Source organism: Lutjanus erythropterus, chromosome 15 (assembly GCF_056507025.1).
Source record: "Lutjanus erythropterus isolate fLutEry1 chromosome 15, fLutEry1.hap2, whole genome shotgun sequence".
Lineage (NCBI taxonomy): Eukaryota > Metazoa > Chordata > Actinopteri > Lutjaniformes > Lutjanidae > Lutjanus > Lutjanus erythropterus.
In genome coordinates, this window is record NC_139331.1 from 18,814,050 (window position 1) to 18,828,798 (window position 14,749).

General features: G+C 38.7%; 1 protein-coding gene across 3 annotated transcripts in view; it reads right to left on the reverse strand.

Moving 5' to 3' along the window:
- The window catches only part of eya4 (EYA transcriptional coactivator and phosphatase 4), a 66,290-nt gene extending 51,762 nt beyond the window's left edge, over window positions 1-14,528 (reverse strand). For all 3 annotated transcript variants that reach the window (XM_084736878.1, XM_084736876.1, XM_084736877.1), the window contains exons 1-2: window positions 14,154-14,528; window positions 9,679-9,739 (exon numbers count right to left, since the gene is read on the reverse strand). In XM_084736878.1, coding sequence (XP_084593004.1) covers window positions 9,679-9,711 — 33 coding nt within the window. In that variant the 5' untranslated portion in view covers window positions 9,712-9,739; window positions 14,154-14,528. The remainder of the gene's footprint in view (window positions 1-9,678; window positions 9,740-14,153) is intronic.
- Window positions 14,529-14,749: the final 221 nt, after the last annotated feature.

Genomic DNA, 14,749 nt, shown 5'->3' on the forward strand with positions numbered 1-14,749 from the left:
GAACATCAGTGTTGAAATCCTGGTTAGTGCTTGCAAGTTAAATACTACTAATATTACTACAAATAAAGGGCAAGAATTAATTTTATTAAGATATCTTGCAAAGCCTCTCAAGTACAGATTTTCTGTAGGTCTGGAAAAATCTGTTACAATTTTGATAATTTATTAATCATTATTTGTACATTTCTCAACCAAAAACACAAATATTTTCTGGTTCAAGCTTCCACATGTGAAGATCTGCTACTTTTTTATGCTGTATGTTTTACATTGAAAACTGAATATCTTATCTTGTAAACTGATGCTCAACAAAACAGGCAATTTGAGAACATCACCTTGGGTTCTTCTTCTTTTTTCATTTTCTGATATAACTTTAACTTCAACTTTATTTTAAAAGACTTAAGGATTTGATTGCATCTTGAGGCGAGCTTGCAAACCTGTTGCCTCATCCTCGGCTTCCAAGCATTTAAAAGAACCTATGGTGGATGTGAAACTCACGAAAAGTGTGAAAGGCCATGTCTATAGTCAGTGTTTGATTTGTCTCTTCTGAGCTACTGTAGAAACATGGCGGTGCAACATGGCAGCCTGCCTGGAAGGGGACCTGCACCTGCTGTAAATACCAACAGCTCAATTTAAGATAACAAAAACACAACTTCCTTTAATTTTACAGAAAATTTGGTTTTCAGCTACGCGTTAAACACATATGCCACCGATATACACTGACGATGATGAACAGCAAAGATCTATAACCAAAGAATGGATTCCTCAGTAATGAAAACAATCATTAGGGACAGCCCTAGTCTGGAGTATCAAGTCAGAGACCCAGGTCACAGCCCATCTGGCCTCAGCGACCCCTCTGCTACCTCTCTGATCCTCCACTGCAGAGAGAGAAATACAATCTCCCAGCAGAGCAGCAGAGGAAGTTCTCGCGGCAGGCAGGGCAGGCAGGTTCCTCCGTAACCAAAGCACAATTGTTGCAATTTCATTTCCTTCCCAGCAAAATGAGGAAATATGCTCCTTTTTGTGTAACCAATGGCAGATGAGCGTTTGGCCAGGAGAGCAGGCTGAACAAACGGTGGGCTGTGCTATCAAGGGCTCTATTTATGGAAGTTGCTGGGAACAAAAAATAAAATGCTTTTACCAAGGACCTCTGTACATGTAATGTAATTTTCAGAGTTTGGAAAAGTTTGAATTCAGTGCTGTTACTGGTATAATTTCTTTAAGAATCAACTCAACATCTGGCAATAATGTAATTTTCCCCCGAAACTCTTTGAGTAATCAATAAAGTGAGGAATCTTGGCATGAAATATCGTGCCCTGATTGACTTCCATTAAACAAGCATGGTCACAATATGAGACCGTCTCCACTCAGATGACCTCAGCCGTCCCACACCACAGAAAGTCTATGTGTATAACAGAGAAAGAAACACCTACACACACACATACTCTCACACAGCAGACACTCAAGCACACATATCATGTGGTTTCCTGTCTGGTGCGTTCCTCTAGAAGCCCACGCCGGTTGCTTTGGGTTTCTAGATGGATTCTCCAGTCTGTTTGGGGGCTTTGACTCTGTCCCACTGTGATTGGCTCACAGGCTGTCTGTGACCTGCTCACCTCACACCTAGCTGGCTTTCCCTGGCCGGCCAGACTCTCAACTCTCTTATATATGAGTTATAAATTATCTGAAGCGAGGCAAGAACTGAATAGACAGACATGTTGGTTGTTTCAAGCTTCTTAAATAAAAGCAATGTCAAAACAGAGAGGCTGTTATTTTTCCATTTTTCACAAGGAAGTAGAATCCTTAACCTGCAGTTTTCATTTAGGCTGCTTTCACCCAGTTTCCAGAAGTAAGCATAGTGCTTAAAACGAGCCAAAGTCCCCAGTTAACTTGGGCTGACCCGAATGCTTCCACGCTTCAAGGCGTTTTCCATTTCCATTTCCATTTTCATATCTGTTAGCAAAATAAAGCCAGCAGCCAGTTAGCTTAGCTTAGCATAAACACTGGAAGAAGGGGGAAACACAGACCTGTTAGGTTTACTTAACGTGTTACATCTAGTTTGTAGGGCTGGAACAATACACTTATTTCCTGATTCTATACTATCACGACACTTGAGTGCTGATTTTATATGTATCATGATTCTCAAAATATTGCAGTGCAATATTACAACTTATTGCAATTTTGGTTTTCTTTTTTTAACACTAGACCATGTGAAAAAGTTGAATCACTGAATCAAGGCTGTACATCATAGGTCGTATTTCCAAAAACATGCGCATCACAGCTGTTCCTGTTCAGCAAGGTGGTGCCTTAAGAAAATAATAAACAAAATAGTCAGTCAGTGGAGTCAGTGTGGAGTGTTTGAGCCAGAATAATAGATTAATTTAGCAATGTGAAATCAGAAGCTATTAAGTTTGTTTCCACAGGGCAGAGGAAACATGTGCCTGGAAGTATGAACACACGTCCTTTTAGTTAAAAGTGTGAAGTAAAATGGATCGGTTTAAGATACTATTTGAGTAGCTGTGATGCTTATTTACATCAGCATGTCAATGGGAAATCCCATCATGTGTTAGCATCAAGCTAACGGAACAAAGCACTAGTTATTTATATAGCTAAAAAAAAACTGATTCAGCAATCCAAAAATCAATTCAGGAATCATGAAAAAAAGAATCACGATACTTAAGAGAAGATTTTTTTTCTCCCAGCCGTACGAGTTTCTTAAATCCCAGCAAAAACAAAAGTGTACAAACTTTTTGCAGTTGCAGTTTGTTGGGCTATTTCTTGGCTGAGGGTAGCAACCTCATCAATAAGTTATAGAGGTGGTGGTTGGCTGATTTTGCAACTTTTGGACAGAGCCAGGCTAGCTGTTTCTCCCTGCTTCCAGTCTTAATGCTAAGCTAAACTAAATGGTGGCGGCCTGAAGCTTTAATATTTACCAGAAGAAAATATTATTGATCATCTCATCAAACTGTGAATCCAAATCAGAAACAGCTTGAGCTATTCTTACCAGGCTGACTGAGTGCAGAAATTTACTGAACAAAAATACTTTCATGTAGGCCCCATGGGAAGAAACAAGTAAGCAAGAAAGCAAATATTTTCACAAATGTTGAACTACTCATTTACTACTACTACTACATTGTTTTTTGCACACTCCACATGTTGCTTCCTTTTTTAACATGTCTGCTTCTCTTTGACTTCATCGCTCTCTTGGCCATAATTATCAACCATATTTCAATCAACAATAATTTCTTTTATGTGTCCTAAATATTTTCCTTCTCTGCACAGCTCAGATGGAGGTGACCAGAGGACTGAGCGGCCGAGTCTCTCAGCGGCACTCAGCTGTCAACTAAACATAAATCTTACAAGAATCACTGTACACTAAGCTGAAATTGAAGTGCACCTCGGTGCCACAACTAGGATGCCAGCCTCGTAGAGGGATGCCAGGGGGTAGATGTTACACTCCACACTCCTGTGATCTGTCCACATGCCTTGTCGCCGGGCAGATTTTGAAACGACTGTCTATGACGCCAATGCAATCTTGGCAATCAGGGTTGGGCCGTGCTCGTATTTAGCTACTGCTGCTGCATGTAAGTTTGTGTGAATGTGTCTGTATGGGGTTGTAGGGGTGAAAGAGGGGTGGAACCTGACCCCTTTCCTCCTCTAAGTTGGTCTCTCTCTCTCTCTCTCTCTCTCCGTCTTTCTGTCTCTCTCTCTCACACACACACACACACAGACTGGGACAGCTGCCATACTCTGGGCCTCTCCCAGCGCACCAGAGGAAAAGGCAACGGCTAAAAGAACCTTTTTTCCCCTCTTTTTTCATCCTTTTTTCCTTCATCTCTCTTGACTTTTTTCTTCTGGTGGCCATACATTTAAATCCTGCAAGGCTCCCCAGGGTCACCACACACTGCCGCTCCCCCCCCACCCCGTCCCTCACTGCCTCCCCCTCTAGCCAACAGACTGGAGACCTCAATCAGGGATCTGTTGGCTCAAGAGCCATTGATGGACAAATCCAAAATCTTATAATTCCTTCCAAACCTGCTCCTAGCTATGTTCATTTTTGTTTTGTTTTTTTCATCATTTCATTTCATTTTTTGTATTTAATAAATATTTGTCACTTTTACCTTTTACTTTCAAACCCTTTATTTTGAAATCCTTTATTTTGAAATCTTATGCAAATCCATACTAAGGATTTAATTAGATTAATAAGAAAACATTTGATCCAATTATTGTTGTCTCTTCATCATTTCACAGAACATAATTTAAAAACCCTACTAATACAATTTATTTCCCACCTTTCCTCAAACCCAAATTCTTCCAGTCCCCTAAAAAACCATGTCCAAAACATGTTCAGAGGGACGGCCTTTGCATATAATGTTAGACACTGGTGTTTTCTATCATTTCATTTCATATTTAATATTAATATTAAATAAATACTTGGCAGTTCTTAGTTTACTTTTGAATCATTTATTTTGAAATCCAGGATCCTTTATTTTGAAATCTCCTTAATTATTATGGAAATCCATACCTAGGATTTAATTAAGGTCATAACAAAACATTCTCTCCATCATCATCTCTGAGCGTCACTCAAAAGCAACAACAAAAAAACAGTTATCACCTTTTTCTCCAAAGCTAAACAAGTATGTGACAACAGGTGGGGTGACACACTTAAACAGGCTAAAAGTAGCATTATGGGGGCTAACCACCGTTGGCCCTGCCTCAGGCTCCTTCCAGCACTCCCCGAGGACCCCAGACGGCAGGCTGGCCCTCGGCAGGCAGGCGGCCAGAGAGGACGCCTGACCATAACCCAGATGACGCGCGATGGATGTGGTGGGAAAAGGGAGGGCCGAGGTGGGGAGGGGGGCACTTTAAAGGGTACAGGGGAGGGGTGGGGGGTATCAGGTATCAACAGACAACTCCCCGAAACTTTGTGTGTGAGGTCTGCGCTGTTTTCTTAGTCACCCGAGACACGCCTGTTTCAATGAAGCAGTGAAAGAATTAGCCACTTTCAGTTTAAATTTTAAACAAAAGGGAAAGGTTCGGAGGAAATGAATTACAGTTATGTAATCAATTTAACAGATTAAAACCTTCATTTCCAATTAAAGTTAATTTGGTTATTTGAAAGCTGTCATTCATACTTAATTTGTAGTTATCAAAGTGAGACGATGAGCACAAAACTGTAAATAAAATGTGAGCTATAAAGTTATTTGACAGGGATTATTGTTCCATTCAGGTCAAAGAGTCAGAGTGCTGCTATTGTGGCTGTTGGCTAACTGGAAAGGCTCTGCTACACTAAATGTAAAGTGTTTATTGTACTATTTCATATCAGTATGTCAGCTGTGAAAAAGGTCTGTCAGTCAAACTACAGAAAATTAATTGGCAACTTTTTTATTAATTGCTTATCCTGTTACGAGCAGAAATGCCAAATGTTCATTAGTTTCACCTTCTCAAATGTGACTGTTTTCTCGTGTTCTTCATCTTCTATGATATTAAACTAAATACCTGTTCAATGTATTAAAGCCACTTAAAAAAGGCCAATCTAAAAAAAAAAAATACATACATGTTTAAGGTTATATTTCTGTTGTATTTTCACAGCTTTACCTTGCCATCTGACAGGCTTTTCTGATGGGAAATAACTGTTAGATAAGACAAGTATCGCTGTCTCCAAAAAACATAAAACTCCAAAGGCGAAATGAGTAATTTTACCTTGCAGAACACGGGAGTTGCTGGTCTACTGCTGCCTCGATCTGTTAGTTTGTTCATGTTAATGTGTGACTGTGGTGTTTTAAAAGGTTAGTTTGGATTCACAGACGCTGCACAACAACACAAACAAACTAACAGCTCGAGGGAGCAGAAGACCAGCATCTCCTGTGATGAGTAAGGCAAAATTCACATTTTGCAAAGGGAGTCTGGTTGAGTGAAAGGGAGCAATATTTGACATATAATGCTGGTTTTCTGCTGGGAAAGGCTGTCTGACATCAAAATAAAGCACAGAAAATATTCTACATATTCCACTTTAACTGATATCATCTTTTTTAAGCAGGACATTGCTTATCTTCTGTGCTGTTGCTCCTCTCTGCTTCTACAAACATCATCAACTGTTGGTAACTGACTATCAATAAGTACCTCATACAACCCCACTTCAAATAACCCAAACTATCCCTTTAATGAGGAAAATAACCAACAGATTAATCGATAAAGAATAGGACCAAACATTGTTTATTTCACACTTGCTTTGATAAAGTAAACATCTCTTTCCCATGCTAATAAAGCCCAATTTAACTGAATATAATTGAAAATGATTGTTAGTTGCTGCCCTACATGACAGTTAAAGTGACCGTTTCTGCTCTGCCAGCATTTTCACTTTATTGATGATATTTTCTTGTAAACAACATCACATCTTCCTCTACAGTCACACACAGTTATATCTCCTTCACATCTCAGTGTAATAGAATATAATAATATAATATAATATAATGATAGTTGAAAACATTAATGTTCATTAATCAACACTGACTGATTGTTAATTAATAATTAATGAGATTCAAAATGCACACCTGATTTCTTATTTTTAAATAATGTGATGCATTAACTGATGAAGCACAAAGAACATAATAAAGCAATAAACCTCTTGCTCTTATCCATTTGTTCTTATTCCATAAATGACTCCTCCAAACAATACAATGTCACATGTGGCACATTTACTGTCACGTGTAAACTAACAAGGCAGACCAAACCAAACTGCGAGAAAACCTGAGAGCTCTGAAGGAATGCTTCATAAAACATACATTATCAGCTCATGAACTTTTAATCGGTTTAGTTCTGAACAACGACATCATTAATCATCCATATTCCAACATAACCATAAAGTTAACGAATCTAGGCAAATAGATTTAAACCATATATACCTGGGGTGTCACAGTTTAAATATCAAATAGATCGAAATGAGCAAAACTGAATTAAAATCAAAATCAAAATCAAAGGCACAGTCGCGACTCTCACAGTATTTTTTTTTACTCTCCACCCCCACCTACTTGTGACATCCAGCATGTGTCTGAAGAAAAAAAAAAATAGCACCTCAAAGACGACACAGCGTAGCTCGCTGGACATTATCTTTTAAAAGAATTATTTTGAAAATGTAAACGACAGTTGTCAGGGGATATTACCAATAATGTGTCGATCTTTAAAAATCAAGACTCGATAGTTTAACAGCGGCATAGACATCAGTGCTAAAAAAAAATGTTCAAATTGAAAAATGACTGAAAGAATCATGACCTAAAATGAGAAATCAAGTCAAATTGTGTATTTGTGTATTATGCCCACCTGGTATAAACACAGAGAAAGGTAAAGACAAACATTTCCAGAAGTCACAAATCTCAGGTATATAAGCCTATTATGTGATATGATTAAAATCTCTGTCCTTGCTCTGAGGTCTAATTTCCAACCTGAACAATTAATCAATGCCTTTGAGCCGCAGCTCAAATTCACATTATAAATGATATCACTGCCCTATTTAAAGCAGGTGAAGTAATTGTGGAATATGGACATCAATATTTGATATTTTGGATGGCAGCGAGACAAGATGGATGTTCCTCTCGTCCTCTTTCTGTCTTTCTTCCTTCCTCTTTTTCTGTGTGTTTTTGTTGCGTGTGTGTACTGTATATGTGAGTGACAGTACTCCGCTGGGGTCAGCCCGTAATCTAAACCCAGGGCGAGTCTGACAGAGCAACACAAAAAGTGGGGGGAAAAACAACATAGTTCATGTGCTCTGTCCCACTTTGCGCTATTATTACTGTGGAGGCTGGCAGGTCGGAGAGGGAGAGTGAGGGAGAGAGAACCAGGCTTGATGGAGGAGGAGGAGGAGGAGGAGGAGGAGGAGGAGGAGGAGGAGGAGATGAAATTACACCTGTTCTGGTGGCTGACTAACGACTTTGAAATGCGAGTGGACCTCGCTCGCCGCCAAAATCATTTTCCCAACAATACTGCCTGATCTTTAAACAAGCAGAACTGGGACGCTGCGCTGACGTGACGCAGAGACGGCCTGCTGTGCTGAGACACTAACAAACACTCAGGCACCGTGTGTGTGTGTGTGATTGAGGTCTAAAGGACATAGTAGAGTTTAAAAAACGACTCACATAAAAATATCATACAGGAATTTAGTTGGATCAACTTATCATTTCTCACTAACTTAACATAATTATATAAAAGTTTATTTATTCAAGTTAATTAAAGATAAAAATAATTTTCAGAACACTTCAGAACTTACAAACATGAGTTCTTTTACCTTGAAGTCTTTTGATTTTAAATGAGTTGAATGAATGTACTGCACAGACTTATAAACTTACCGTGTGCCTCTACACTTTAAAACGTGTATTTCAGTAGTTGATGTTTTGAATAGTCCCATTCAGCTCTCTGCTTTAGTGATGACAGTCTATTTTTGTGGATTATAACAACTTGAAATTACATCTAGTTTCCTAAACCTGTTATTGTTATTCCAGTAAAAGTGTGACACTTAGGTTTCTCTTACTTTTGACATCATGACATCCTCCTCTCCAGATTTTTTGCCATTTTTTCTTGGTGAGCTGTAAAGAAGGCTAAGTCTAATGCAAGACAAAATTATATTTTGTGATCACATAATATATTATGTCAGATATAAAATGGTCCACCAAAATTGGTTAAATTGCGTTTTTCACTGAATGAAACCAGCTATCATTAACTCATGCTAACATTCATCATATTCAAAAACCTGCGATAACATATTTACTTTACCATAAAAAAAAAAATGCTTTTCCTGAAACCAAACTTTCAGGTTAAGTAACAGAATTTTAATTTTTTCATAAAGCAAATAATTTAATTGGAAAGTTGAAAACTTTTAAGTTAAGCTGCTTTAAATTTAGGTTGCATTAATGCAAACGGTTGATTTGAAAGCAAACAGATTATTGAGTACATATGACTTGAAGGAATTGTGTTCATCTAACTTGTTAACTTGATTTGGAAAAACTTCATTCATTTGTGTGCTACCAATTCATTTTTTTAAAGTTGGTCCATCAATTCTCTTTTTTTCTCTCTTCTTCTTTTTTTTTTACGCTTAAAAATGTAATAAATTATAATGAATGTTAAATTTTGGAAATGTTCATCTCTGCGACTGGAAAGTTGTTGGTTCAACTTAATATCTTCAGCTTAGTTAACATGTTTTTTTCAATTTTATTTTAATAGAAATGTTAATTTATTTTGTGTCATTACAAAATTACCTCCACTTGTCTTTTCAAATTCAGTCAGCTTAAAATTTTATGGGAGCCCGGACACTAACTTTTTAAAAGTTAAAACAGTTTATTTTTACAGTGTACTTTTTTCAATTAATCAGTCATTTAAATTAGATCCTATATTGCAGTTCACACACACACACAGTTCATAAATTGATGTCTACGTCCAGCATTGTTTCTATTGAAGTCTCATTCACTCTGACTGCTGCCATATGGTTACTGTATACTCACTGAGCAACATCTGCTGTGTGTTAGCACACACACACACACACACACACACACACACACACACACACACACACACACACACACACACAACAACTCACCAGTGCACCCATACCTCAGACTTGTGTGGCTGCTACAAGGTAAACTCACCCACCCGCCCTCACACACACTTGCATGCATACAGTAGCGTTTAACTCACCATCTGTTCGTTGAGGTCCTGTGAGGCCTCCATGGCTTCTTGGGTTGTGATCCACCTCACACTGAGGGGCAAAAATGAGAAAATAAGACGTGGGTTGATCGATTTAAAATGAAAAAGTCACTTTTTTCTATTTACCTGTGCACAGGTTTAATGGTAAATCATCACCTGGGCCAGCACTGTTTTCCTGCCATGTTGCCTGAACACTTGCTCAGGGGTTTTACTCCCAAATTTAATCGCTTACACTCACATTGTGGATGAAACCACCAACCATGCAGCATTAATCTCTCTTTTTTCCACATCTATGTGCATCTGTTGGTTAGACCTCTTGTCAGTGTGTTTATGTGTGAGCAACAGGAGACTGAAGGAGGGAAGCTGCAGCGTTAACTTCAGCATATCATCTTCAGCCGAGGGTGAAGTGGAGAGATAATTGCAGAAGTAAATATCAACAATGAAAATGGAGAAGTGTAAATGATACGGCTGCTTGGCTGCCTCTGGACCACAGACACAGTGGCTGGCTTGCACATGAAGACAGTGAGTGACCCTATTAATACTAGACAGGAGACAGGTTGGCGCAGGAGTCTGGAGCGACGGAGAGGCCGAGGTGATTGTCTACATCTTAAGCGAGATTAAATGTTGCGATCAGAAAAACGAAGACAGAAATTGCATTCCGTCTATGTCACGCAAAGGGTGACACTGCAACAAAAGGCCAGCCTGAAGAATAGGAAAACGATGCCAGCATCCTAACAAAATGGCTTCTCTCTGTTATATTGTGCAAAGGCTGTCAGAAAAAGTTTGACAGTTGAACAGAAGAGTAGGCGGCAAAGACACGCACTCACATGCAAAGACAAAGGTCTTCTCTGTCATTAGATCTGTGGTTCCCAGCAATGTGGTAAGGAGTGCCACTGAACCATTTCCAGCTTATTTTGCCCATGAAAAAACAAAGAAAACACCACCACCACTTTCACATTTTAATGCATTTGCTCTATTTTATGGAAGCCCATTTCCACCACAGTGATGAAAAAACATCAATAAGTCATCATAATGACTAACTAGTACTTCACCTCTATTACACAGCTTTGTTAAACACTTGATTAGTCAAATACAGCATTACAGGGTCTGTTATTTCTGAATAGCAGACTGTTGCTGTGTATAACATGGATGTAGTTCATATCATAGGAGCAAAGGAGCAAGAAAATAATTCTAAATCAATAAAACAATTTTTAAATTAGTAGTTTGTCTCAAATCATTAGATTTTTTAAATCTGTTTCTAAGCAACCACATAATAAGTGGGATAATGTGCAGAAAGCAGATCATTATTGCAAAATACACCCCTTCATGATTCACTCATTGCCCCATCAGGGTTTAACAACCGGCTCACTGTACATTATCCTTCATAATAATGAGAAAAGTTCTAAAAATAATGAGTTAGTGAGTAGTTTTCTGGAAGTAATGACACAGCATCTCAAAATAATTAGTTGGTTACTAAGAATAATGACTCACAAGCTCACAATGATGGCTTAGCATCTCAAAATAATGATTCTCTATTTTAAAGTAATGACTTAGTCTCACTCTAATGGCTTCGTATCCCAAAATAATGACAAACTTTATTGAGATAATGACTTAGATGTGGAGATAATATCAACAGCAAACCACAAATGCTGTCCTTTCTGCACAGTGCCAACAAGGCTGTGTGTCATACAGTGTGTTCAGCTGATGTATGCGCAGTGTGGTATGTATGTGCAAGAGCAGGAGATGTAAGAGAAAATACATCTTTTTACTCTTCTACAAAGGCTGTTCAGTATTTTAAATACTTTCTGTGTCCCAAAACATTTAGAAAAGCATTAAATTAGAGAAATATAAGACTTTTCTCAGTCTGTTTAGTGTGTGTGTGTGTGTGTGTGTGTGTGCGTGTGTGTGCATGTTCGCGCACTGTGTAGCTGTCTGGCTCGATCCTTTAAACTAACTGGCATCCTTTTAATTTTTCATAGCGTTCAGCTCCTCCTCGCCTGAAACCGAAGACAATAATGCGTCTCTCAGGTGAATTGATTTGTGCCCCAGTCTCTCTCACCCCCCCCCCCCCTCCCTCTCTCTCTCTCCCCTCACTTTTTTTTTCTCTGCCTCTCCCTCTCACCTTTGTGGAGGACAGAATCAGCCTTCTATCTGTTTGCATTTCACTCTCCCCTTCATCATTTCTTTTTCAGGTATGCAGTGGACAGTAAAGTCACATCAAGTAAAGATTACCTGTCATTTAATGGGTATTGAAGGGTCTGTTTAACTCTTTGGGCATTGAAGTGAGACATTTATAACGGATTGGCACTCATGGTTAGTCAGAGTTAAGAATAAGTCTTTCAAATGTATAAATCAATGAGTTTAAATATTCTTAAACTTTGAGATGAAGAATATTTAAATGCTATGACCCCCTGGTTGTGTGTTTTCCTTCACCACACAGGACAGCCTCGCGCGGCCCTAAAGCAGTTACCTAACACTGCACAGGGAATCAATAACGCCTGCCATTTCCTTCTGCGTCCCTGAAGAGAGAATTATATTTCTCTCAATGGCTATTGACAGCGACATAAGAAACACATATGAGACGGCGGAGGATTAGAAAGTGAACTACACGAGCTACACTGCGGTAATTTCACGCTATAAAAGCCGAGGACAGGAGAATGTAGGACAAACCGCAGACTGCTGCTGGATGGAGAGGTTGTAGTGAAAAGTCACATGTTCAGTTTAAACTTTATTGACTTAGCAATCGTTTTTACGCACAGGTCGATTTTTTAGATGACGCTTGAAAATAGGTGGGTGAGTTAAATCCGTCACACGAAAAATACAGACACGCTTAAATGGGCCACTCTTACTATTTTTAGCAGGAATATTGAAGACACGCAACATTAATCTAAAGGAATAATTGTCCAAATGAAAAAAATGAAATATGTCTCATGAGGGCCTTTTATTATTTTGTTAAGGCCGAGAAACGGTTTCCTTGTTTTGGTACACGATGAGAAATTAAATGTTGATTGAATGATAAAAGTTTTAAACCCCTCCACCTGAGTTATGGGGCTTTTTTTTCAAATACAGTCTCATATTAAACTCATTCAAAGGCAGTGTTTCATACAGGCCAAATTTTGCAAGAAGAAAATAAAATAAAAAAGACAAAAACATCCAAAATTAAATTCGATATAAAAAGGACAAATTTTACTCGTAGCCTGCGAAAAATGCCAACCATATACAAATATTGCGTTTTAGAACCATTTCCCACACTCTATAAGATAGTAAACGGATTAAACCAGCGTTTTTTTTAATTATTTTTAAACAGACTTTATTGTAAATGGCCGAGCTGCTACTTAAATAAAAAAAAAAAGGGGCCAGAACAATGTTTTATTTTCAGACTCTGTGTGTACCGGACTTTATCATTTCCCCACATCTCCACCACGAACCAAATCCCGTCCATCCATCCACCTCCTGCGCATTAATGCGCGTTGGTTAAAGTATGAGTCCTTAATGTGAAATCTAATCTGTATGGATTACGGCGCAGTATGGCCTATCAGATTTTGAGTCGGCGCGTAACCTGTCATGTTGTTAGGGGCAGGCCAATAGCCAGGGGCCATTCAAGCCCTGAGAGCCCCGACCGGGACCGTGGTATAAGATTCCCATTTCCTACATATCAAATATAAACACAAACTCCACGTGTACGGGATGTGAGGAGAAGAGATGGGGAGAAAAGTGGTGGACACAGGGAGGGATGCTGGCAGACGTTACTAAATTCCTCGATATGTGATGAAATCTGTCTGAAAAGATGTAGAAACCACAGACCTGCAGGGAAAGCTCCTCATCTGGCAAATGCCACGATTTTATTTTTATAAAATGATTTTAAAAGGTTTTCTTCACAAGTAAAATACAGCCAGTTTTACAGGAACGGGGCTGATTTATTTATTTATTTATTTTTCATAATTTGTTGTTAAATTGTGTGTATTAATCTCAGAAATGAAAAATCAAAAGGCGGAAAAAAACAGATTCAACCGGGTTTAATACTCATAAAGATTGAAGTTTTGGACTCCTTCCCGTGTGAAATCCGGACACCACCGTAAATATTGAGCTAATCTCATTTGAAAATCTCATAAATGTGTATGTAACTTCCTTATAACAACAACTTTACGTAAAAAAAAAATACAGAAATAAAAATAATAAGACAAATAAAAAAAACACGATATTTTCAGCTGTGAAAATTAAATTGTTTAATGCTTTGTAAGATGATAAAACGTATAAAATAAAGTATGATTTGAATATCCTCCGTTTATTACTGAACAATTCATTAAATGAATCAGACTGAATTAAAATCAGTAATATTAAAATAACAGTTAACAAGCTATCACCTCTGAACTGCAGCCACCTGAAGTGTCACTCACCTGATACTTAGCAGAATAAAACACACGTATCTCTAACTGTCTGTAAATAAAGAAATAAAGTCAACATACCTGTGTTCAATTTATTTTCGTCCCAGCAAGTAATCAGCTCCCAGATTTCCTTCACTTCTTCTTAGGGACGCTCATAATCTAACGCAGTGTGGTCGCCGCACAGCTCTCCCTGCTGTTTGCAGGCTGTCACTGACTTGATCAAAACACTTCAGCCACTGCTGGCCATTACCAGCAAGAGTCCCGAAAACAAGCCCGACGACTTACTCACACTCGATTAAAGTCATTCACAAACTCAAAGCCGCGTCCCGGCTCTCAGTTTCGGTGACAGCACCGCTCACTTCTGCGGGTAACACCATTATTTTAAGTCCGCGTCCAAGTTTGAGCACCGGGCTGTTCACAGGCATTACACTCAACTTCATTATTGAAAAACCGTGCCGCTGCGCATGCGTCCAGCTGCCATGCGGACACTATTGGGCAAGTGTCCAAAGGACTAATGGGGTTCAGAGGGGAGGGAGGGGGATACCAAAATGACATTCTTATTAATAGTTTGGCCCAAATGACGAGCTCACAGTTTTATTTATCCCATCAGAGCAAAAACAACATGTACCCACTGACCAGCCTGCATCTATCTATCTATCTATCTATCTATCTATCTA